Consider the following 23,768-nt stretch of genomic DNA (forward strand, 5'->3'; position numbering starts at 1 on the left):
TCTAATTAAACATAATTAGTGGGTGATCGGTTAAGTGGAAGACAAATTTTCTTCATCAAACTAATGAATCAACTTCATTCATGAATGAAGGACCCGATTCACATCAATAAATCACATTTCTTCATATCTTAATGTGAAGAAATTGGTCAGAACCCAATTTAAAGTCTGATAAGCGTTTTCCTACAGTGCAAAAGATTTTTGACAAATTCATTTTCAAGAGAATTTGAGGCTACTTGAAGGAATCTTATCAGTTGGATATCGGAGTTCCATCGTCTAACAATACAGACGACATCCTGCACTGCGCGGAAGCAGTATTATTTTGGGGACTTCTTAGATGTTGCTTTAGAATCGGATATAGCACTGGTTACTGAGGATACTGAAGCAACTTAATCGCAACATTCCACATACCTAATAACTTTTCCTTACTTTCTCTCGTATTGGGTATTGTCCTTTAGGAGCTGGTGTACCCCAGCAATGTATCCCAACCTATCCTCCTCACATTCTGCAGCAGCGCAGTTGGTACAACTGGTTCCAAGCGTTCCAAGATCCACTGCCGTTAATCCCTTTAATTAAAAACACGTACTGTCTAAGTAATGTTACTTTTTAAACAACCAATCGTCGATCTCCAATTCCTAATTATCTGTAACTTATTCGCTAATTCCACTCTTTTCGCTCACTTTATAACAATCCTTTAACCCATTTATTTTCCTCAGTATCCTTTCAAAAGAATTCCCAACGGCCACGCGATCTTCTATAAAGTGTCAACAGTGTGTAGAGTGTGGCTACAGTTCTCTGAAACAGTTTGTATTATCCCCCAAGGATTATTACTTCTTCGCTGTCATTATATGTTGGACTAATTGCTTGTTGCTGTTCGTCAAGCCAACTAGCGGTCTTCAATTTTCCAAAAAAAAATTACACTAAATTACAATTTGAAATTAAATGAAATTAAACATTAAAGATTACCTTGAATGATAACTAGCGGCAATAAGAATATCCTAGCTGGCAATACCAGGCACAGAAGTTTGTTCATTTCTCTAAGACCAAATCACTGCCCTGACTTCATCATCTGCAGCCACCTTAAAACAAACAGAACACATCTTTTTATAACTACGCCAGTATCTGGTTGATGAGCATTGTTATTGGTTTCAGATTATCCTTCTAAGTATTTCCTAGAATCAAAGATCTAACTTAATTGACTATTTATTTATTTTTTAATTATCTGAAAATATTCAAATTGATATGAAATGCGAATAATTTGCTAGGATTTTTATATTTTCTCATGCCCTCACTGGCTTGGATTTCTCATTAAGCCTGGACAAAAAATCAATCAATGAATTAATCTGAGTTTTTCTTCTGAAAGCTGTCAATCCTAACCAAATTTCGGAGGGTTAGAGACGAGACTCTCAAAGCGAAGAATTGTAGTCTAGGTTCAATTCCACCCCAACTAGGCCTCGGATTTTATTTAATGACCAAGATGAGAATTTAATAGTACGTTTGCTAGAAGCCTCCGTCCACGACACCTAATTTGGAAGTTGAACTTAAAGCCTGCCTAAAAAAATTAGTCATTTCTTTCGAGGTATTCCATGTTATGTTACGTCCTTTTGCTCAAGCTGACTGCTGCATCTATTCCCAACTTGTCTTTTCCTTCTTTCTTTAATATCTCAGGCAAAAACTGCCTTGGGTATTTGCCCATCCAAAGTATGTGTCCAAACCATTTCAATTGCTTTAATTCTATCGCATGAAGGATGTTGCTATTCACTGGTATTTCTAATCTTCATGTTCCTTTTGACATCATTCTGTTTTAAAAATATTAAATCTATCACTGAAATTAAAAATGTGAAAAATAATTGCACGCATTCTAATGAATACCTTTATTCCTATAACCACAGTCATTTTATTCTTTCAGAATAATAATTCTAATTAATTCCAAATTACTTTCTTTTACAATAAATAACCGAAACTACTTTAGTGAACTGAACCTTTAGAGATACGTTCTTCCATAAGTATTTAACCTTTAGCATTAAGCCAAATTGATATGTTTACAAATTTACATCCTTTAAATAAGTAACTAGACCATCCTATCCTCATGACCTCATGCAGTATTTCAGGATGTGACAGTGTCCTTGTCACAAATCACGTCTACTTTTCTTCAAAGACATATCCTTTTAGCAAGTCTGGATTCGTTAATTACATGACATCATGGTCACTTGGCCTTCTATCACATTAACCGTAATAAGAGTATTAACTGTTGACCTGGTTAGCTTCAACATTATTGATTCACATTGTGTTTAATTTCGAAGACAGTACTTCGCATTCGTGATAATTAAATATTTTTCATCTTTACTAATTTTTTTGACTTGACACTTTCTGCACGCAGGATGTGTTTCAAATTAAAGATTATTAGCAAGCGCAGGGGTTGACTTTTCGCGGGTAAAGTTGCATGGGAAACCTGGAAGATTATATCTGACTCTTTTCTCTACCCTATTACTTCCCTTGAGATCTTGATGCCTAGGCTGGAGATACCCATACTTTCTAGAGAGCCTGGTGAGACAAGATGAGTTACCAGTGAGTTAGAGGAAAATTAGCTCACACAGAACCCTCTTGCTCCCCCCTAGAATATTCTTTTTTTAAAGAATATTTAAGGATGGAAAATGGAGGTGGATGTTTTAAAGAAGTTGTTATCCTTAGCTGTCTGTCGGCTTCTTCTTATCCTTTTCAATCTTAGAGAACCTAGGTGAATTGTTTCATCCCCAAGGGTAGCTGCAGGTTCTCACCTGGCTCTAGTAGGGGGGGGGGTCAGGACGCAGTGCAGAATACCTCGAACAATAGAAAATGATGAAAGTAGGCATATTCAATGATGCCTTCAAGAAGTAATGGATGATTTTCGTCCAATTCTCGTTACATTTTCCTAAAAGATTTTGATCTCGAATTATTGAGAGAATGGAGAAGGCAGGACAAAGGATCTAAAGGAGCTACATAAAACTAGAAAGTTTCTTCTTTGATCCTTATCAGCTTTTTCTTCAGAAAAGCATGGACGTAATCTTGAAAACAAAGAGATCCCGCTGCTTGTGAATAAATGCGTTTGGCAATGAAGTATGTGGCTGGTTGATAACGGTTTTGTAAATATAAATTAATCCATAATTGGTTATCGATTTTAGATCAGAACAAGTTCTCATCGAATCGATTTAAAGCTGAAACTGGAATGAATCAAATCTTTCTTTTCTTAGGGATCACATTACTACGACATTTGTAAGGGCCAAGGCCTGTTTCCTGAACACAGTGGCCCAATGATTTGATATTGTTTTAACATTAGCTTCAATTCTGCTCAAACACTTGAATGCAAAAACACAAATTTACAGTTTCTACAACGTTTTTTCTGATATTTTTTTGAAAATTCTGCGCTGATTGTTCGGTTGACTATCTATCAACTGATTGTCCGAGAGAGAGTTAACAATTGAAATCACCATCAAAACTCAGGAATGGGTAGGAGTTGCCAAAGCAGGGTTTTGTAGGTCACTCATCAGCCAGAACAAGTCTTTCAAAAAAACATATATATATTTTTTTTTTTACTTTATTTGTATATTTACAACTGCAACAATTGTTGCATCAAGTAAATTTGATCTTACTGGTTCAGTTCTCTTGTAATGACATGGTTAGAGTAATCACTCACAGGTGAAACTCTTTCACAGTGATTTAAACACAATAGATCTCTAGGCCACTTCCGCTTCAAACGGCGAGGTGGATTGTCGGGAAGGTGAGGAGAGGAGAGTTGTTGGACAAGAGGATTAGGATGGAGAGCTAGCAGGCTGTGAAATTTGCGGGACTTTATTAGGTCGGTGACAAAAGGGATGTGAAGGTCAGTGTGTATGGTAAGGTTAGAAATGTAGTATGGAGCATTCAGGATTTTCCGTAGGATTTTAGACTGAAGTGTCTACAGGCGTTTGGAGTTAAAAGGTTTGGTTGAGCCCCACACTTCTGCTCCGTGTGTCCATATGGGTCTTAACAGTGTCTTATAAATTGTCAGTTCAAGTCGAGTTTAGATCTGCGGTCAAGTAATCTAGTAAGTAGCTTGTAGCGTCTGTTCACGTCTTGTCGTTTCAGTCGAGTGTGTGGGTTCCACGTGAGTCTCTTAGCAATGTACAGTCCTAAGTATTGTACTACGTCAGCTGAAGGAATCGTTACACCGTTCAGTTGAACTGGTGGACTCGCAGATTTTCGTAATGTAAAAGTAATGTGCACTGATTTTTGTTCATTAATTTTTATTTTCCATTTTCGGAACCTGGTTTCAAGAAGATTTAGGGTGAAGGGACCAGTAATTGACTGGGCACCAGTAATTGACATACCAGATATAAACTGGTATTATAAGGGATATGAGCCGTTTTTAGTGGTGATTCTTTCAATTTCGTTATTGAGAAGCCTTTGGGCAGCAGTTCCAGAAAAATATTAATTATTGGAAGGTTCCTTGGTATCAGTGGAAGGTTATTTGTGTTAAAAGTTCAAAATCAAGGAAAAAACAAGCCGTTGCTAAGGAGGATTGATAAGAAAATAATTTTTCTTTTTTCTTATTTTTCGTTTATTTGTTCATATATTCGTGTGGTTATCAATGTTCTGTTATAATTAGTATTACTTGTAGATTTCATTTATGTAGTTTTTTTTTTAATTATAAGAAGCATTGAGGATTAAAATGGGGCTGTCAATCACTGGTCCTTGAATTGGCAATTTGCCCAGTAATTGACAGGTATGTCAATTACTAGTCCTACAGCTTTTTTGTTTGAGACCAGTGATTGACTTCCTGGGAAAATGATAAGATAGGTTGATAAATTTTATTATAATTAAAAATTCAATACATTGTAAAATAAAATCATTGATAAAAATCGGCAACATAAAATATGTTTAAATTAATGAATTAGCAAATGTACGCCTTATTTCAAGAGGGCATGCAGAATGATTATTCTGTAGAGAATAACAATGTATGAACAACAAACTGGAATAATCGTGATCGCCGAACAGCTTCTGAGGCCTACGTGATTGATAAAAACGACGCCCACTTATCGGAGTTTGAAAATCTCTCATTCTCCCTCAGTTTTGGGTCCTTGCCACATGCCAAAGAAGAAAGGGAGGAAATGGCTGAACCATAGAATTCCATCAAACAAAACGGCCAGGGGAAAAATGAAGCTCCCTCAAGAGAAGTACCAGGTGCGAAATTAAACATAAGTGGAGAAGTTGGTGACTTAGTGATGTTACACATTACTTACTTTTTAATCTAGTTTTTTTTTCATTGATGTTTCATTTATTTATTACTGTTGTCAGTGCGAATGCTTACAACCTGAGGCGGGACGCGATTAACGTGCACACAGTGTATATATAAATGAGCCCAAGAGGTAACTCAGTAATAATAAACAATCAAATACTGTTTAGATGCAGAAAATAAGAATGAATTACATTCAGATAGTTTGGTTTCGAAGCAAATGACACTGGCAGCACAGATTGTGGAAAATATTAGCGAAGCGCTCCAAAAGAAGGGAAGCGTAGGAGAAATTTTGTTCACTAGAAAGCACCAACAACTCGAACCCAAAGACACGTAGATGCCATCAGTAGCAACGTTATAGGCGGAATGGATAAAACAAGGATGTGACCACATAGTCTAATCGGAAGTAAAGAGTTTGGTAAAGTGAGAACCAAAAAAAAATTCCCAAAAAAAGGTTTAAGTAACAAAATATTTAGCGGAAACTTGGAAGGATAAGAGAGCGGAAGAGTTGAGAGAAAGAGATAAAAGCGAGCCGACAGACATTCTGTACGATCTAACAAGTATGTTAGCTAATATCTCCCTGGTACTATTGAAAGTAAGGGCTGTTATTCAAATTACCTGTCTTGGCTTGGGGACTTAATTAAAACTGTCCAGTAGGAGAGTTGTGTTAGGGTTGATCGTCAAAAACTGCATAAAAAAGCGTAATGTTGAAAAATATTAGATTATTTAGGTTTGCCTATTTAAAAACTGATTGTAATGAATTATGAATAAGACTGATTTTTGTTATAAATCCAATTGAAAAAGTGATTTAGGTGATTTATTTAGATTTAAAAGTGATTTTGAATGCATACCTTATGTCGTTTCATGAATATATTTGTATGTCAATTACTGGTCCCACCCCATGTCAAACACTGGTTCCACCGAAAATTCGGTATGTCAATTACTGGGTCATTGACATACTTCCAAAAAAAATCATTTTTGGTTGACATAAAGATCGAATTTACTGCTTTTAAAATATTAATAAAATAAAATACATCCTACTGGAGCGGTACAATTTTACAACCTTCACCTGTAGCCAAAATAACGGAAGTTATTCTACCTTAAACTCGAATTTTTTCTTAAGCAGTCAATTACTGGTCCCTTCACCCTAAATGGATTTGAATGTTTTGAGTGGCTTGCACCGGATCGGAGTGGGATGAAAGTATAGCAGTAACAACAGTTGAAACTATTGTATTTTGGGATAGAGGTAAGTCAGCAGTATGTATATTAGAAAAAGGAAAGGGCCCAGTATGCTTCCTTGAGGGACACCAGCTTTTATGGGTATAAAGGACGAGAGGGCCTGCCCTTGACGAACGTGGCAGTACCGATCGGTATAAATAAAATACATAGGACAATTAAATCTGTTAAGTTGGCAAAGTACTAGTAATAGTAAATCTCCGTAAATAAATAATCCATGATTTTAATTATTTTTATTAAAAAGTCGAAAGATAGTTCATAATTTTTCCCTCCTTGTTGATGTGCACTCGCCTAAGCCTACATGATAAAGAGCGAGAGAATGGAATGGGCGTGAGGGGGAGATAGAATACATTACGGATGAAAGATAAGTAGGGAAATTGGCCTTAGTGTTGTTGGTCACACTGTCTGCTTATTAATGTCGCCTTATCTGCAACACAATAACAGTCGAGACAACCATTACAACCGATTCTCAACCAGTACAAATGCTTTGCTTTGTATTTACGACTTTCTTAAGCTTACAATTTTTTGTATAATTGCAAATTATAATTAATATTCGCTGTTAGTGTCATGTTTAGTTAAATTTTCCATAATATAGAATGAACACTGTAAATTCTGATCGATTAAAAGCGATAAAATCCATTTTATGACTAATACAAGATAAGGTAAACCAAAATACGTAATTTGTTCGGTCGTGACTAACTTCCGACTCCCGCGGCTCAGTCTCGCGCCCGCGCGCGTACTAATGTACGCATCCGCCTTAATTTCCTGCTATCACTATCGCCAATTACTAAGTCTTATTTTTTATTCAATAATTTTCAGTATATTAAAATCTTAGTTTCCGTTTCTTATGCCAAATGCGTCACTACCTATCACTTCTATTTCCTTTATTTGTTTTTCCTATTCTAAGCCCTTTGCCCCACTACTTCCTTTAGGACCGTGTGGTCACCTTTCGAGCCTACACAGTTCTCTGCGGGACCGCGCTATTTACGCTTCTGTGTTTCTGTGCTAATACGCTTATATTCAACGCTTCACTCATCACTTCACGCCTATCATTTTTCATCTGCATCTAGTGCCCTTAGTACGCTATTACTTTCATACTTCCGCTGACACCTAACAGTACGCATCATCCGCATCTAAACGCCTCTCCCGAATATCGCTTCACGCATATTCCACCGCTTATAGTGCACTTATTGCACTATTCCCCCTTTACTCTTCCGCTTACCTCATTTCCACTTCCGCTACGCTTCTCTGAGCCTGAGCCCACATATTGCCTCCCTTTCTCAGAGCTCAACACACACACACACACACATTTACATAAACATATATACACGCTTCCGCTCCACAGCTTCCTTTCCTCTCATCGCTTCTCAGGCAGATTATCAACATACCTCACGCACATCGCTCCTTGCAAAGGGTAAGTACCTTCCCCTTTTTCTTTTATTTCTCTTTAGTTTTTCTATTCTTCTTTGTCTACTATTATTTCGTACAGCGCCCACTTGGGCATTTGGGTGTAGGCGTACTCGAGCGCCTACATTTTGGTCCTCCGGGCCGGATTTTCGCACATATACAGTCCACTTCTTCCGCATCGCTTAATAAAACCCACTATGGCGCCTAAAAAAGGGAAAGGCACTGCAGGTGCATTATCGTTTGTTGCCTTCACTCGCTTAATCAGAGCAACTAAATTGGCCCTGGATCGACATCTCGAGGACTTTGCCGAACGACTTAGAGTCGCTCCTCTGTCCTCAACGCTCATAGCTTCGATGACGAGATTGGTCGAGGCCGATTACGCTACATTCCTTAAAAGCGTTGAGCCTTATGTAGAGGCAGACTCGCTTCCTGAAGGCCTCTCAGAAGACCAATTGTCGGCTGAGGTCCAGCAAGTGCGGGACTTACACCGACAGATAATCTGCACCTTCGAAGAAAGTTGCCCCGCTTCATCCGCTGTCGGTGCAGCAACCTTCGCTGCCCCGCTCCTCCCCCCACTACCGATACCGGACTTTTCCGGCAATATCCGGGAGTGGCCGCACTTTAAGGACCAGTTTGCGTCCCTCATTATCGCCAACCCCGCACTTTCCGGGGTGCAGAAGTTTACCTATCTACGGGGGGCGCTTTCCGGGGTTGCGTGCTCTATCATTTCTCACATCCCCCTCCAGGAAGCGCAATTCCTAACGGCGTGGGATTTGTTGTGTGGCCACTTTGACAGCCACCGCAACCTCGCCTTATCGCTGCTCGACCAGTTACTTCCCCGCGCTCCTCAGACCCCCCCGCGTACCACACCTCAGCATCTGGAGGCCTTGCTGGAGCAGGTGGGGTGTGCAGAGACGTTTCTTAATATCCCCGCGGATGACCCGGCCTCTTTTCTACTGTTTTTGCTCCTGTCTCGCCGCCTTGACCAGGAGAGTCAGCTCGCTTTCGAGCTGGCCTACGCTGATGAGCCCTTTCCCACCGTAAAACACTTACGCACGTTTCTGCGTAGGCGCTCGCTCGCCGTCACTCGGGTGACCTCTTCCGGTCCCCCTGTTCGCGCGGCCGTAACTCCTGCCTCCGCATGCGCTTCCCCCCCTGCGCCTCGCAGGGCATCCGCGCTTAATCCCTCCGCCTCCGCTCGCACCCCCCTGTATCCGCCCCGTGGAGCTATTGCCTCTCGGGACCCCTCCGCGCAATATGTAGCCCCTGCGCCCCCGGTGTCTGTTTACAGCTGCGAATACTGTGCAGCTAAGCATTCTATTCGGCAGTGTCCCCGGTTTAAGACACTGTCTATCACCCAGCGCCGGGCATATATAGATGCTCACCGATTATGCAGGAATTGCCTCTCCGCTAAACATCTGACTACAGCCTGCAGATCGGTGCAGTCCTGCCGCGTCTGTAACAAACGACATCATACGATGTTGCATCCCGTGTCTTCCGATTTCCCATCGGCACCCTTGTCTCCCACTGACCGCCCAGTGGCCCCGCAGATTATCCCTTCGACCTCCCCGCCCCGCTTACCGCTTGCCACTCCGGTGGACAACCCCACTGCCACCTCGCCACACCGTTCACCTGCCTCAGCGTCTCCCCCGTCGCGCTTTAGTTGGGCGGACTGTCCCTCCCCCCCCGCGTTCGAAGATGAATCGCCCCCCTTGCCCGCTCTTCCTAACCCGGCTGAACTCCCCCCCTCTCGCAGGCATATCCGCTCCCGCGTTCCCCGCCCCTTATTGGACGCGGAATGAGGGTTTCCGCCAACCCCCCTCGCCTATACCATCCCCCCCGCGTATCCATACCCACTTTTGCCTACCATCACGGTACACGCTGTGAATCAAAACATTCACGGTTTTGTGCGCGCCCTAATTGACACTGGAAGCCACCAAACGCTCATTACGCGTCGGTTCGCTAACCACCTCCGCTCCCCCTTGCACCGGTGCTCCTCCGATTTGCTCACGCTCGGCGGCGCTGTTACCGCTCACTCCCGGTATCGAACCAACTTCTTTATCTCCCATTGCGGAGATCCCCCCCTGTTGCGGGTCCATGCTACCGTCCTAGAGGATATCATTCCTCCGCTGCCCACGCGGCCTTTTGCTGGCAGTTGGCCCCATCTCCAAGCTCTCCCCCTGGCAGACCCCTCATTTAATTATCCGCAGCCCATTGAGCTGCTGTTGGGAAATGATGTGTTACCGCACCTCATGCTCACTGGGGTAATTCGCCCCACGCTTCGCGCGCCGGGCGCTTTCCGCACTACCTACGGCTGGGTACTTCATGGGCCATACCGCCCAGCGCTGTCTAGGAATATCCACGTACGCTTCGCGCCCGGAACTGTGTTTCATACTCGCGAGTCCAATCCGTCTCCCCAGCGTTCCTCCGTGTCACCTCTCGTTCTGGATGCGGTGGCTCTCATCCCTGCGCCTTCCGCCGCTGAAACCAGAGAATGCGTCACTCACACATCCGCAAATCCGTACTCCGCTTCCGAATCGGTCGCTCCAGCTATCGCGCTTCCTGTGGTACTTCCTGTGATACAATTTTCCGCCCCCTAACCGCTCCGCCTGAGCGCCGTCTTACCCATCTGGCACTCAACCGCTTGTCCCGGTGGAATCTGACACAACGTATCCAGCAGGACTTCTGGACGCGCTGGAGTCAAGAATATCTGCATACGCTGCAGCAGCGTGAGAAATGGTTGCTACCCGCCACAGCCATCTCGCCGGGTACTGTCGTCATTCTTCGCGAAGACAATGCTCCTCCCCGCCAATGGCCGCTCGGCCGCATTACCGCCTTACATCCCGGACGAGATGGCGTCTGTCGGGTGGCTGATGTGACCACCGCGTCCGGCACTTTCCGCCGACCGCTAAACAAGCTCTGTCCTCTCCCATCGCAATAGAGATTCCGCTTATCAATCTTCGCTGAAGCCAAGCCTTCAGGGCGGGCGGGATGTTCGGTCGTGACTAACTTCCGACTCCCGCGGCTCAGTCTCGCGCCCGCGCGCGTACTAATGTACGCATCCGCCTTAATTTCCTGCTATCACTATCGCCAATTACTAAGTCTTATTTTTTATTCAATAATTTTCAGTATATTAAAATCTTAGTTTCCGTTTCTTATGCCAAATGCGTCACTACCTATCACTTCTATTTCCTTTATTTGTTTTTCCTATTCTAAGCCCTTTGCCCCACTACTTCCTTTAGGACCGTGTGGTCACCTTTCGAGCCTACACAGTTCTCTGCGGGACCGCGCTATTTACGCTTCTGTGTTTCTGTGCTAATACGCTTATATTCAACGCTTCACTCATCACTTCACGCCTATCATTTTTCATCTGCATCTAGTGCCCTTAGTACGCTATTACTTTCATACTTCCGCTGACACCTAACAGTACGCATCATCCGCATCTAAACGCCTCTCCCGAATATCGCTTCACGCATATTCCACCGCTTATAGTGCACTTATTGCACTATTCCCCCTTTACTCTTCCGCTTACCTCATTTCCACTTCCGCTACGCTTCTCTGAGCCTGAGCCCACATATTGCCTCCCTTTCTCAGAGCTCAACACACACACACACACACATTTACATAAACATATATACACGCTTCCGCTCCACAGCTTCCTTTCCTCTCATCGCTTCTCAGGCAGATTATCAACATACCTCACGCACATCGCTCCTTGCAAAGGGTAAGTACCTTCCCCTTTTTCTTTTATTTCTCTTTAGTTTTTCTATTCTTCTTTGTCTACTATTATTTCGTACAGCGCCCACTTGGGCATTTGGGTGTAGGCGTACTCGAGCGCCTACATAATTCGATAGATGTTTTACTTAATAGTAGGTTTTTTTTCTTCTTTTTTTCTAACACGTTTCAAAATTTCATCCATCTTCAGAGATTGAAACTGTTTTAATGTTTCTGCCTCGTTCAGTCTTTAAAAGAAATAGAACAATTTAAATGAATGATAATTTCTCTACACCAGGGTGGCTCCTGGATCCTCAAAATATTGTCGTTGATGTGGCCAATTGTTTACTAAGTTCACGAAAAAATTTGTTGGCGACTTTTAAAAAGCCAGTTATCCAAACAAGTATAAGGTAATCGCCTGTTTTTTGGGGGGGCGGGGCTTAACCAATTAGGCGTGGACGGGGGCGGAAGCTCGTACTTAAAATAACAAAATAAACAATTTTTTCTAACAAATAAAAAGTAGTCATACACGGGATTCGAACTGACGATCTTCTACTTACAAAGCCACGTTCTTGACTATTAGACCAACACCCGCCGTTAACACTAAACCTACCGACATTTATGCATAACTATTCCTACCGTGAGCGGTCAAATGACCGGACTTTAAAATTACTTAAATTTCTTATTTTAGAATGAAGATAATAATTATTAAACCATGAAAAAGCGCAGTTTCTTTTGTTTAAAAATAAATCTCGTAGATTTTACTCTTTTTTGCATCATTTTTTATAATTACAGGCTTCTCAATTGCAAATTTCCCGCATACGTATTTATTACATTTTATACAGCATTTTTTAGTCTTATTGCCTTTGCAGTATCTTATTTGGCTATTTTCCGACCATTGGTTCGTGTACTAATATTTGTCATGCTTTTGCAATGGTAATACAAACTTTTGCCTTGAAATTTCACTTCCGGTAGTTTTTGATACAAAATCCATGCATTTATCCCGGGGCTAAGTCTAGGATATTGAAAACTATTTGTTGAGGCCATCTCCGAGATTTTCCACGGTTATATTTCTTCCACGAGCTGTATACATTTCTGCTAATTTCAGAGCGACCAACTCCCCAAGCGGAACTATAGGTTCTCTGCTTTCACGTTTTCCCAAAAATGGAAAGCCTTTTATTGCATCGAACGCTAGCCAAGATTTGATACCAAATTTGTCCGGTTTATTTGGCATGTACTGAGTAAATCTGCATCTTGACTTTGTTGGGAACAAATGTCCTTGGAAGAGATATATGCTCTTGGTTGAAACAGTTTTGACTGTTCTCTACGAATTTGTTCCAAAATTTAGAAATCAAAGCAAATTTATCGGTTTGTAAACGATTATTTCTTTGATCCACTCGAATAAACCTCAAAACTTCCGTCTATACATTTCTGCTCACAGTGTTTGAGAAGAATGCTCGTCCCTATTTTTGTTCCAGTGAAAAGGGCAATATCGTACATTTTTCGCCTCATATGCACCACATGCAAACAATAATCCGATAAATGCATTATCAAATTGAGATTTTGAGAGAATTCTGTTACAAAAATAAATAAATAAATAAAATAAAATATTAAATAATTAAATAATAAGTAAATAAAATGAAAATATTCAGCGGACTACAAATTTTTCTCAAAAATCAAATATTAGGAAAAGAAGTGAATATTAAAAAAACAATTGTATGCATATTTTAGGAAAAGTCGTGAAGTTTAATGGCGGTATGATGACGCTGTAATTAGAAAATTTAAATCAAATTTAAAAAACGGTCAATTGACCGGTCGCGGTAGGTTTAGTGTTAATGTATGTATAAGTAAATATTAAATATTTTTTAATAACTTTTATTATAACTTTTTTACAATGTAACTTTTTTTTATATGTGTTTGTGTGGTAGCTACATCATACTTGACATCGCTAATGGAACATAGATAAGGTGAGTGAAACCGCTAAGTTTTAGTAAGAGATAATAATGGGCCATAGGGAACCAACGGACCAAGAGCGGTTGTCAGTCTAAAGATGTCTAAGCGAATATGTAAAAGAGCGTGCAGCTTCCAATATCTCGGCTCGAGATGGAGTGCGAAAGATCGGTACGAAATGAGCAGGTTTTATTCAAGATATTATTTTTCTGTAAAATTATTTTTGAATGAATCTTTCGACTGTTTTTGAATAATAGAAATAAAATAAAACTAACAGATAATGGATAAAATAAATATAAAGCTGCATAATTTATTTAATTCCAAAATTACGCACTAATACGCCCACACACATGTAGTTCTTTCAATGTCAGTGTTTTGCAAAAAAAATATCAAGTGATATGTGTTCCGCAATTCTAAAAAGATTAAGAACCACTAAAGAAAAGATGTAGCAGGAGTTTAATAATGAAGAAAGAATTTGCCCTAATAAGTCAAGGAAATTGCCAGTCAATTCTGAACAACATCGTCAAACCATACAAACGAATCTCACTAATGTGATTGTCAGATTCCAATCAAAATTGAGATGAAGCAGTAGATTTCAAAAGTACGGTACCTCATTTGTCTTGGTGTAAAGATAAACGATCGGTGATTAGTTTTACCAAGAGCTAAGTGACGGATCTTTGAGTGCTAAAATCAAAACTCTGGGTAAAATACTAACCAAAATCTCAGCAATATGATTATTTCTGTGTCTTCGAAAGAGTTATTAATTGACGAGTGCGATTAATTATGTACGTAGAGCAGTCTAAACTTATATTTAAAACAGTTTTTCCATAAAATTATATTAAGGTACTTGTGTGAAAATAGGTGAGAAAACTCTCTTTTCTTTCAAGCAAAAATCATTTTAAAGCAGTTCTTGGAGAAGGATTCAAGCACTCATCTCTGGATGGTTACATTTCAGTGTAATGCACGGTTTGAAAAAATCTATACAGAATTGGTGAATACTAAAAGCAGGAGCCCATCTCACAGCTGAAAGCAGAAGACCCACCTAGATGCGTTCTGTGCCTTGGACCACATGTGGCAAGTTGGAAAGGATGCACTGTCAACAAAGAACTACAACAGAAGAGAAAGCTGGAACCAGTCTATAATCACCCGTCTGCACTGAGAAGGCAACAGGAATCGAACCACGCTCCTCAGCTTCACTCTTCATCTCCTCTGCAGCTTGGAAGAAAGGCTTCATTACCAAACACCAGTACCCTAAGCTATGCTGAAGTAGCAGCTGGACCATCTTCTCTTCAATCTCAAACCCAAGCTCCAGTCACAACCACTTCTCCAATCGATATTACATCAACACTCAACTCTTTCATCACTGACTTGAAAAACCTGGTAACTCCACTAATTTCGCTTCTCACCTCGCTAGTCAATAAACTACTTCCTTAAACTCCTACTACGGCTCACACTCAACATTCATTAACTATACTTCTTTGGAACGCTAATGGACTAACTTCACGACGACATGAACTGGACATTCTTCTCCATGAGAAAAGAATTGACATTGCGCTGATTACTGAGACCCACTTTACAAGCAGATCATATTTCTTCATAAACGACTACATTATTCACAGAACTGACCATCAAGACAACACAGCTCACGGAGGGACCGCCATACTAATCAGAAGAACTATACAACACAACTACACTCCTAGCGACTCAACTAACTTCTTGCAATCTACTACCATCACTCTCACGACAGATCTTGCTCACACTCGTTTCTTCAAATTTTCACTCCTCTACAGCAGCTCATCCTAACCCTCTCATAGAACACCTATCTTCCTCTACATTACCAGGTAATCCTCTAAGGAGATTAAAGAGAAGATGGCCTCGTGATCTTCTCTTATCGTGAGAGCAAAGCACGTTACTGGAGTGGCACTACTGGGTGCCTTCTCCACTCATGATTTTCTTTTACCATATTTTCTTGTTGCAACAACTGTTGCAGTGGTAAATTACAATAAAACATTTTAAAAAAAATCAGAGTTCGAAGAATAGAACCGAGTAGTAACCTTGAAAATGGACCTGAGAGGTAGCCGTTGAGCGTTCACACCAGATAATGCTCATATTGTGTTGAATTAAACATAATTTTTGCCCAAGACTATTTCCGCCATCTTCGCATAGATTTCTTTTTTTTAAAAAAAAAAAAAAAAAAACCAAGCTAAGGTTATATTTACTAAGAGGCCATATTTAATTATGTGCAAGTTTAAGGTCGCCGGAAATTGCGGATTAATAATTTTATTAAAGAAGTTTGGTACGCCTCAATTAGTTTTTACATTATTTATGGCATCCTATATCCCATCAGAAACTTTTTATTTTAACTTTTTTAAATACTTAATACAACTTTATTTTGATGTACAGTAGAAAATTTTAAATTGTTTGGTTTAATGTTGAAAGTAAGAGCAGAATTTTGAACGATATTTACTTTTATTAAAATTAAAGCTTATTAATAATGAATGATACCGTGCTTTTTAAAAAGAATTTTTAGCCTTTAAAGTCGTAAAATAAATAAATATTAATGCACAAAAAGTTTGGTTGCATTTTTTAGGAGGTTTACGCCAGGCTGTTGGATACTTGTTCCACTTATTGACGTAGAACGGATTAAAGTATTTTTCTCCTTTAACTACTGATAAACTTTTCCTTATCAACTTTTCTTTTTTTCAGAACGGTTCAGATTTTCATCTACAAAAGAGATTGATAATTCAGTAAGTTGTCGAGAATTTGGTACATCCTGACAAAGCATCATTTGATTTGATTTATGTAAACTGTACATAAATACATACGTATACATAAAGGCCTAAGGCGACTCAAAATCTGAGCTAATTGGCTTCTGGGGCTTTTTTCAGTGCACTGCCGGCCTCCGGACAGTGTTTTCTCTTTACAGACCAACACTGTCCATCACCGGAAAGTAAGCTAAAAGCTCCTAGGAAGAGAAAATCTAAGGGCCAACAGCTGAGTTCGAACCTGGGATCTCCGCGTAGGAATCCAACTCGCTAACCGCACAGCATATTATTATTATTATTATTAGTATTATTTTTTTTTTTTTTTGCCATTTGCCTTCGCCATACAGCCAGCATCGTCTAGGTGCTTATCACTAGAATATCACTCACTCTCCATTACCTATAAATAAATTCGCTTCACACATTCATCCCTCTACTATATACAACTATTTACATACAAACTTACAACTAATGGATGGATCAGTACTCTATATTCCTGCCATCCTTATAGCTTAACCGAAATTAAAATCCCGTAATCCTTCTTTATTAATTTTCTTCCATTCATTCTAATCGGCTATTACTTTTAAATACATTCATATTTCTTTGCTAGCTCTGCTAAAGATTTAAGCACATAGATGTTGGTGGAGAATATTATGTCTTCGTAGCGAAATGGTGCATCTAAATACCTGTATATGTCGTCAAACATTCGTTTCCTTTCTACTACATATAATCATTATTATATGTTTGAAATCCTCCTCCTCATTGCAATCCACGCAAAGAGGAGAGAACCTTTTGGTGATCCTGGGAAGATCCGATCCGCACACCGCATGGTTCGTTCTCAGCCTGCTTATTGTCGTAACAACCCATTTATAAGTGACAGTTCTCTTAAACCATGATTGGTAATTGGATTTAGGTAACTGATCTGCCATAGTTTTATAGAATCTCCCATTACTGTAATCTGTACATGGAGTTTGTAGCGTCTCAAAAACTCTTGCCCGGCATCCATTCGATTCAACTTGTGTTGGTCTGTCAGTTGTTTTGGGACCCAACTCGCGGACAGTTTCCGATATCCGAGAGTTTCTGTGATGGTTTTGTGTAGCAGAAATCTGGAGATTTGCGGAAACATCGCAGAAAGTTCATCCACAGTTAATCTGCCATCGTCACGGAGCGCATTTTCGATTTTTTCCACAATTTCGTCAGTCAGAATTGAAGGTCTTCCGCTCCTCTGATCATCATGCACAAACGTACGACCGTTTTTAAACTCGCAACACTATTTGAACACACTCGTACGATTCATAACTTTATTATTATTGTTATTATTGTTATTATTATTATTATTATTATTATTTCATTTCTGACTCCTTATTAGGGAAATCACTTAGGGGGGTGGACTTTGCCACAACCCCTTATCTAAATTACTATCTATCTCTCGGAGTTAAAAACTAGATCCAAATAATAACGGGCTGCACGCGGCGATTGGCTGTATTGATCTACTTAATGGGCAGCACTCAGGAACTTTAGGACGATACGGACCATATCTAGGAGGACTGCCTTCTGCGCCTCTACAACCAGATCAGTGGATAGGCCCAACTCATTGACAGCAGTCACCGTTGTTCTGGGCACGAGGCCACTCGTGGAAAGTATTATAGGCGCAATCGTTGTTTTGTCCAGGTTGTACATTTCTCTTAGTTGGAAACTAAGGTCCTGGTACTTCCGGATCTTTTCGCCCCTGCTTTTCTGCATGTTATCATCATTAGGTATGGCGATATCGACGATATGTGCCACACTACCCTTCCTATCCATAACTAGTATGTCCGGCTTGTTGTTAGCAACACTCCTATCCGTTACCAATATACTGAGTGTCCCAATATACTTTTGTGTGCGCATTCTGTAGCAGCGTCGGCGGATTATATTTTTAATATGGCACTTCTATCTTCAGCAGCCCAAACTTTGAGCAAAGTGCTTTATGGATAATTTTAGCCACATTATTGTGCCTGAAAATGTACTCTTTCGGCGCAAGTACTGAACATCCTGAAACTATGTACTGTATGCTTTCCGAAGTGGAGTTGCACATTCTGCATTTATCGTGCACTAGACTTTCCCCTAGAACCCATCTTCGGTACGCCTTCGTAGCTATCACTTATTATTATTATTATTATTATTTTTTTTTTTTTTTTTTTTTGCGCATCAACAGCTGAGGTTATTAGCGCCCGGAGCTTTTTCCAGTGCACTGCCGGCCTCCGGACAGTGTTCTCTCGTTACAGACAACACTGTCCATCACCGGACAGCGAGCTGTAAGAAGCTCCTAGGAAGAGAAAATCTAAGGGTCAGCTGCTGGATTCGAACCCGGGACATCCGCGTGGGAGTCCAGAAACTAACCTCATAGCTAATCCCTTCCCTTATTATTATTATTATTATTATTATTATTATTATTATTATTATTTACTAATTATGCAAAGGACGGTATCTATTCGTCCTCACGTAAGCCACTACTTGCACAGCAGAGAACTTTAATTATTAATTGTATTATGTTTTATTCTTTATAAATGCAACAATGTAATGTTGCAACAAATTATTATTTGTAAATTTATTCTAAAAGAAAAAGAAACATAAGAATAAAACAAGTAATTGTGCAACATAATAATTTATCGAGTGAATAATAATCACTCTTAATAAATAAATCACTTTTACTTTGTTTGTTAATGATAATAATATAAACACAAAGAGAAAAAGAAAAACATGATGCACGTGGATTTAATAATGCGGTCACCTTGGATATCTTCAGGCTTGGATATCAACTGGGAGGCGACGTGATATTGCATGCTTCTCCACTGAATGCAAATAAACAATTCATTCTCAATGTTTAACTACTCATTTTAACTTGTCTGTTATTTGTTTAAAGTGTTACGAGCATTACCTACTACATATAATCTAACTGTACATTGAATTTTGGAAACAGCCATATTTTTAAGATCGCTTCTTAGATGAAATTCAGTTAATCTTAAATTAGGCCTCAGTGAAGCTTTGCTAAACAATAAATCTTGCATTAAATTGAAACTAATATTTTTAATATTAGTAACATTTAAACAGGAATTTTTTATAATAAAGCGATAGAACATTTAAATTGCAATAAAATTTATTCAATAGAAATTTAATGGGATGTATTTCTGATTTAAATTTTCAAATTTACGCAAGTCTATTTACTTAATAGTTAATGGAAAAGGTGTCAAAAGACTATAGAGTTAAAATACGTGAAATGTGATAGAATAGATGAAACTAGATATAGTTGCTCTTCTAGCAATACCACTCTTTGACCTAGAATAGATTCTATCAAGTAAGACTGCTCTTTGGCATACGTAGAATAGAAACGGAAATCCTAGTAGCTGTTAACTAGATCAGTCTCTGTTTTCCTTTGAATGAAGCAGGTTTTTGTTCTAAAATAAAATCAGATGAACATTGCTAGGTATTTGTTATACGAAGAGAAGTAAATAAGCAGTCGTTATCCAATTCTATCAGATCAACCTGGTGCGCCTGTTCGAAATTAAATTGAACAATTAAAGAATAGGTGCAGCAGGATAGGTATTCTAAGGAAACAGAAAAAAATTGACGAAGAAAGAAAGAAGTCTCATCGATGGTAAAGGTCGGTGTTTATAAAATCGTATTCGGCCCCCTTTCATACTAACGGCTTCAAATGAGGCTTGGATCTTGTCAAAAAAGTTAAACAACCGTCACCTAGGAAATCTGATCTTTTGGGAAGATTAGAAGAGTTAGGATCAGAAATAACCAAGTAAGAAGAGCCCTAGGTGCAGCATCAGTCCTACAACGACCATCAAGGTATGGTCAGAGTGACAGACAACTTTATAGGACCTTATACAACCTTATTGATGATTAATCGGAATGAAGAAGATGTCAGCGTCGCCTCCAAAAAGGGAGAAAGAAGTATTAGAGGGATAGGATTGAAGGAAAAGAGAAAGGAACTGGCCATGAATAGGGATGACTAGAAGACAATCCTGTCTTAAGACGGCAGAAAAGGAATGGATTATGATGGTTATTTATTTAACTGTTTTTCAGACAACCTTAATCAGATCACCCTGTTTTTTGCAAAAAGTTGTGTCCAAATGAAAACAAGTTTCGCATTACTGGTCGACAGACAACTGTTTCAAGCATAAACAACCATAATGAAAGCATAGCTTGTTTCTAGTATAAACAGCCATAATGCAAGCATAGCTTGTTTCAAGCATAAGCAGCCATAATGCAAGCATAGCTTGTTTCAAGCATAAACAGCCACAATGCAAGCATAGCTTGTTTCAAGCATAAACAGCCTATAATGCAAGCTTAGCTTGTTTCAAGCATAAACAGCCCATAATGCAGGCATAGCTTGTTTCAAGCATAAACAGCCATAATGCAAGCATAGAATGTTCCTAAAAAACATTAATTTTCATTAATTATGGCTCCTCCGATAAATGCAGTAATGTCACTGCAAAACAGCAAAGTGTTACATTATACTAATCCGATATTGGTAATTTGGAAGTTGTATAAAATGGCCTAATTATAATTGTTCATAGTTTAAATTAAAAATGAATTTAATCATTTAAAAATACGTATAAATCAATTCTAAAGTTCAAAAACAGGATATTGATATCTACAATGAGTGTTGAAGATTTTGTCAAACAAATTGAGTATTTAATAGTAGTTTGATTATTTCTACTAACCAATGACGTAATTCACATTAATAATTGCATCATCACTTACAAGGTTGACAAATAGAATGTGATATAGGAGTAGATGCAATCTGGTACGAAACTAAACTAGAAAATATTTCTCAAAGCTTCATATTTAATTTTTTATTTACATCCAAACTGAGTGTTCTTTAAACATTCAAAATGAAAATAAATAATGTGCGGAGTAAAAAAGATCTAAAGAAGTAATATAGTGTTTGATATTTAAATTGAACAAATAATATGAATACATTTGACATTTAACATTAATTTATAACTACTGTCGGCAACCATTTGACGAGAATGATATTTAACGAAGTTGAAGATTATCTTCTCCGCCATTTATTTGTATAGTTAGAACTGTTGTGTAGAACATAATGACGATCGGCATATAAAATACATGAATATAATTAAAAAATCGGTTGTAAACACCCACGTTACATTTACTTATTGCTATTCTCAAGGTACTAACTATTTCTTTAATAAATGTGTTGCAGGACTTATAAATTAATCCATAATTGGTTATCGATTTTTAGATCAGAACAAGTTCTAATCGAATCGATTTAAAACTGAAACTGGAATGAATCAAATCTTTCTTTTCTTAGGGATCACATTACTATGGCATTTGTAAGGGCCATGGCCTGTTTCCTGAACGCTGTGGTCCAATGATTTGATATTTTTTTAACATTAGCTTCAATTCTGCTTAATCACTTGAATGCATAACACAAATTTGACCTAATTGCAATAACTCCTTTTAACTACGAGTATGTAAGAATAACGCGAAAAAATATAACAAGTATAAATAGCATTTATAGAACGATAAGGATGCCGCAGACAGTGTATATAACTTGTCCAAAACAACTTGCTAATTCCCATTATTCTAGTGGATGGCCTTATACCTATGTAGATGTAGATCGAACAGGCAGTGGCAAGTGAGAACAGGGTGGTCCATGTGGGTGAGTACACACACCTAGAAACTTTATGCAAACAGTATAACCCAGAGGGTTTCGCTTCTCATTCTGGGTACAATCTTTGAGCTTTAACATCTTTTGATAAGTCTTGAGTTTTTTTTGATAAGGACTTTTTTTTTTGCGAAAGGCGATATTTTTACTACAGTGGTCGCCTGACTCGAGTTGACAGATCAAGGTCATATTCCTTCAATAAATAAATGCTTCTAAAACTGCTATATATGTTGCTTCTTCATTCTACGGCTATGAGTTGAGGAGGAGGAGTCCTGATGCACAAATTTCACTCCGCTGGCAGCCGAAAATTCGCTTTCTAGATATACGGTCCATCTTCTTAGCGTACCTTCTCCAGTTTCTGATTGGGGATTATTACCAAATTGTGATATGACAATTTCATGCGCTGGTTGAGCGTATAAAAGTATAACTGCCTTAAAAAGGGGCCAAGCGGGAATTGGGTCATAGCGTAATCTACAACAATGGCATAGATCTTCCTGACATCTCTCAGAATAGAATCTCACTCAGTTGAGGTTTATTGGCGCCTAAGGCACACCAAAGTACCGGCCATGAGTTCCAGCTAGTTTAGTGAGGTATATAGATTTTGGCTACCATAATGTTAGTATCAGGAATCAAAGCATACCATCTTAAGATATTTCTCTTTATATCAACGAACTTTGTCTTTGTGACTTTATTTTGCCCAAGACTTTTTTATGGATTCCACCCATCTCTGACTTTTGTTTTGTTCCATTTTGATAATTTTTGTAAATTTGTCAATGATGAAGGCAAAGTGGACGTGACAATGAACGGCTCTAAGTTCACAATTACTGACATCAACTTCGGCAGCCAATCTTTGCTGGTAGTTTTCTTTTCTTTTATGAAGCTTCGGCATCAAAGAGTTCTTAAATGTTTGGAGGATCGATCGGTGGCTTTGGCTCATGATTGTATCATTGTAACACCCAAGTTCATCCAATTTCTCTTTATGTGCCCAAACTAGCCACCCTATTTATTATACGCGTACTTCTAAACGTTTGAACTATTCTCTATTGCTGCAAGAAATATTGAGAGTGAAATTATATAATTATTGGATTTTTTGAACCTTAATGAAACTAAGTCGCAAAACATCACCTTCACTCTTCGTCGCATTACTCTTCCTCCAGTCTTCTATAAACTAACACCTCTACCAGTAGTGAATGTTGCCCGCTACCTTGGGCTTTACTTAGACCGAAGACTTTCTTGGAACCTTTACACAAGACTTAAAAGAACTGAACTAAACAGACATTATCGACTACTTAAAAGACTCTTAGACGATAGATCTAAACTGTCTCTAGACAACAAAAGACTGATTTATACTTCAATTTTAAAACCCATCTGGGCTTATGGAATAGAACTGTGTAGTTCAACCAAACGTACAAATCTCCAAAGGATTCAGACCATTCTATCTAAAACACTTCGAACTATTGTAAACGCTCCATTTTATGTCTCCAACCTGGACTATACACACTGACCTTAACATTCCTTTAGTCACTCAAATTGTTAAAACAAGCTACAGAAAACTACATTTTAACCTGCAATCTCATATAAATCCTCTAGCTCAAAATCTTTCTTCAAGAACTCTTGACAAGACGCATTAAAAGACAGTGGCCTCGTGATCTCCTCTCAAGTGAAGAGAGTGACTAACCATATAATGTTTTGGAGTGTTACCACTGGGTAACTTCTCCACTCGTTACCTTATCATTTGTTACTATTATCATACTCACTTATAGCGCCAACG

General features: G+C 39.0%; 2 protein-coding genes across 2 annotated transcripts in view; both read right to left on the reverse strand.

Annotated features, from left to right (window-relative positions):
• Positions 1–23,768, reverse strand: part of LOC141456502 (lachesin-like) — a 353,521-nt gene that overhangs the window by 306,873 nt on the left and 22,880 nt on the right. The window contains exon 2 of the mRNA XM_074132563.1: positions 964–1,076. Within this exon, the coding sequence (XP_073988664.1) occupies positions 964–1,030 (67 nt within the window). The 5' untranslated portion in view covers positions 1,031–1,076. The remainder of the gene's footprint in view (positions 1–963; positions 1,077–23,768) is intronic.
• LOC141455578 (uncharacterized) lies at positions 17,812–18,204 on the reverse strand. Its single transcript, XM_074130718.1, has one exon. It carries the CDS (start codon positions 18,202–18,204, stop codon positions 17,812–17,814), a length of 393 nt encoding a protein of 130 aa, XP_073986819.1.

The sequence above is a fragment of the Rhodnius prolixus genome, unplaced genomic scaffold, assembly GCF_049639745.1.
Source record: "Rhodnius prolixus isolate KJV_2025 unplaced genomic scaffold, Rpr scaffold_4, whole genome shotgun sequence".
NCBI classification, from domain to species: domain Eukaryota; kingdom Metazoa; phylum Arthropoda; class Insecta; order Hemiptera; family Reduviidae; genus Rhodnius; species Rhodnius prolixus.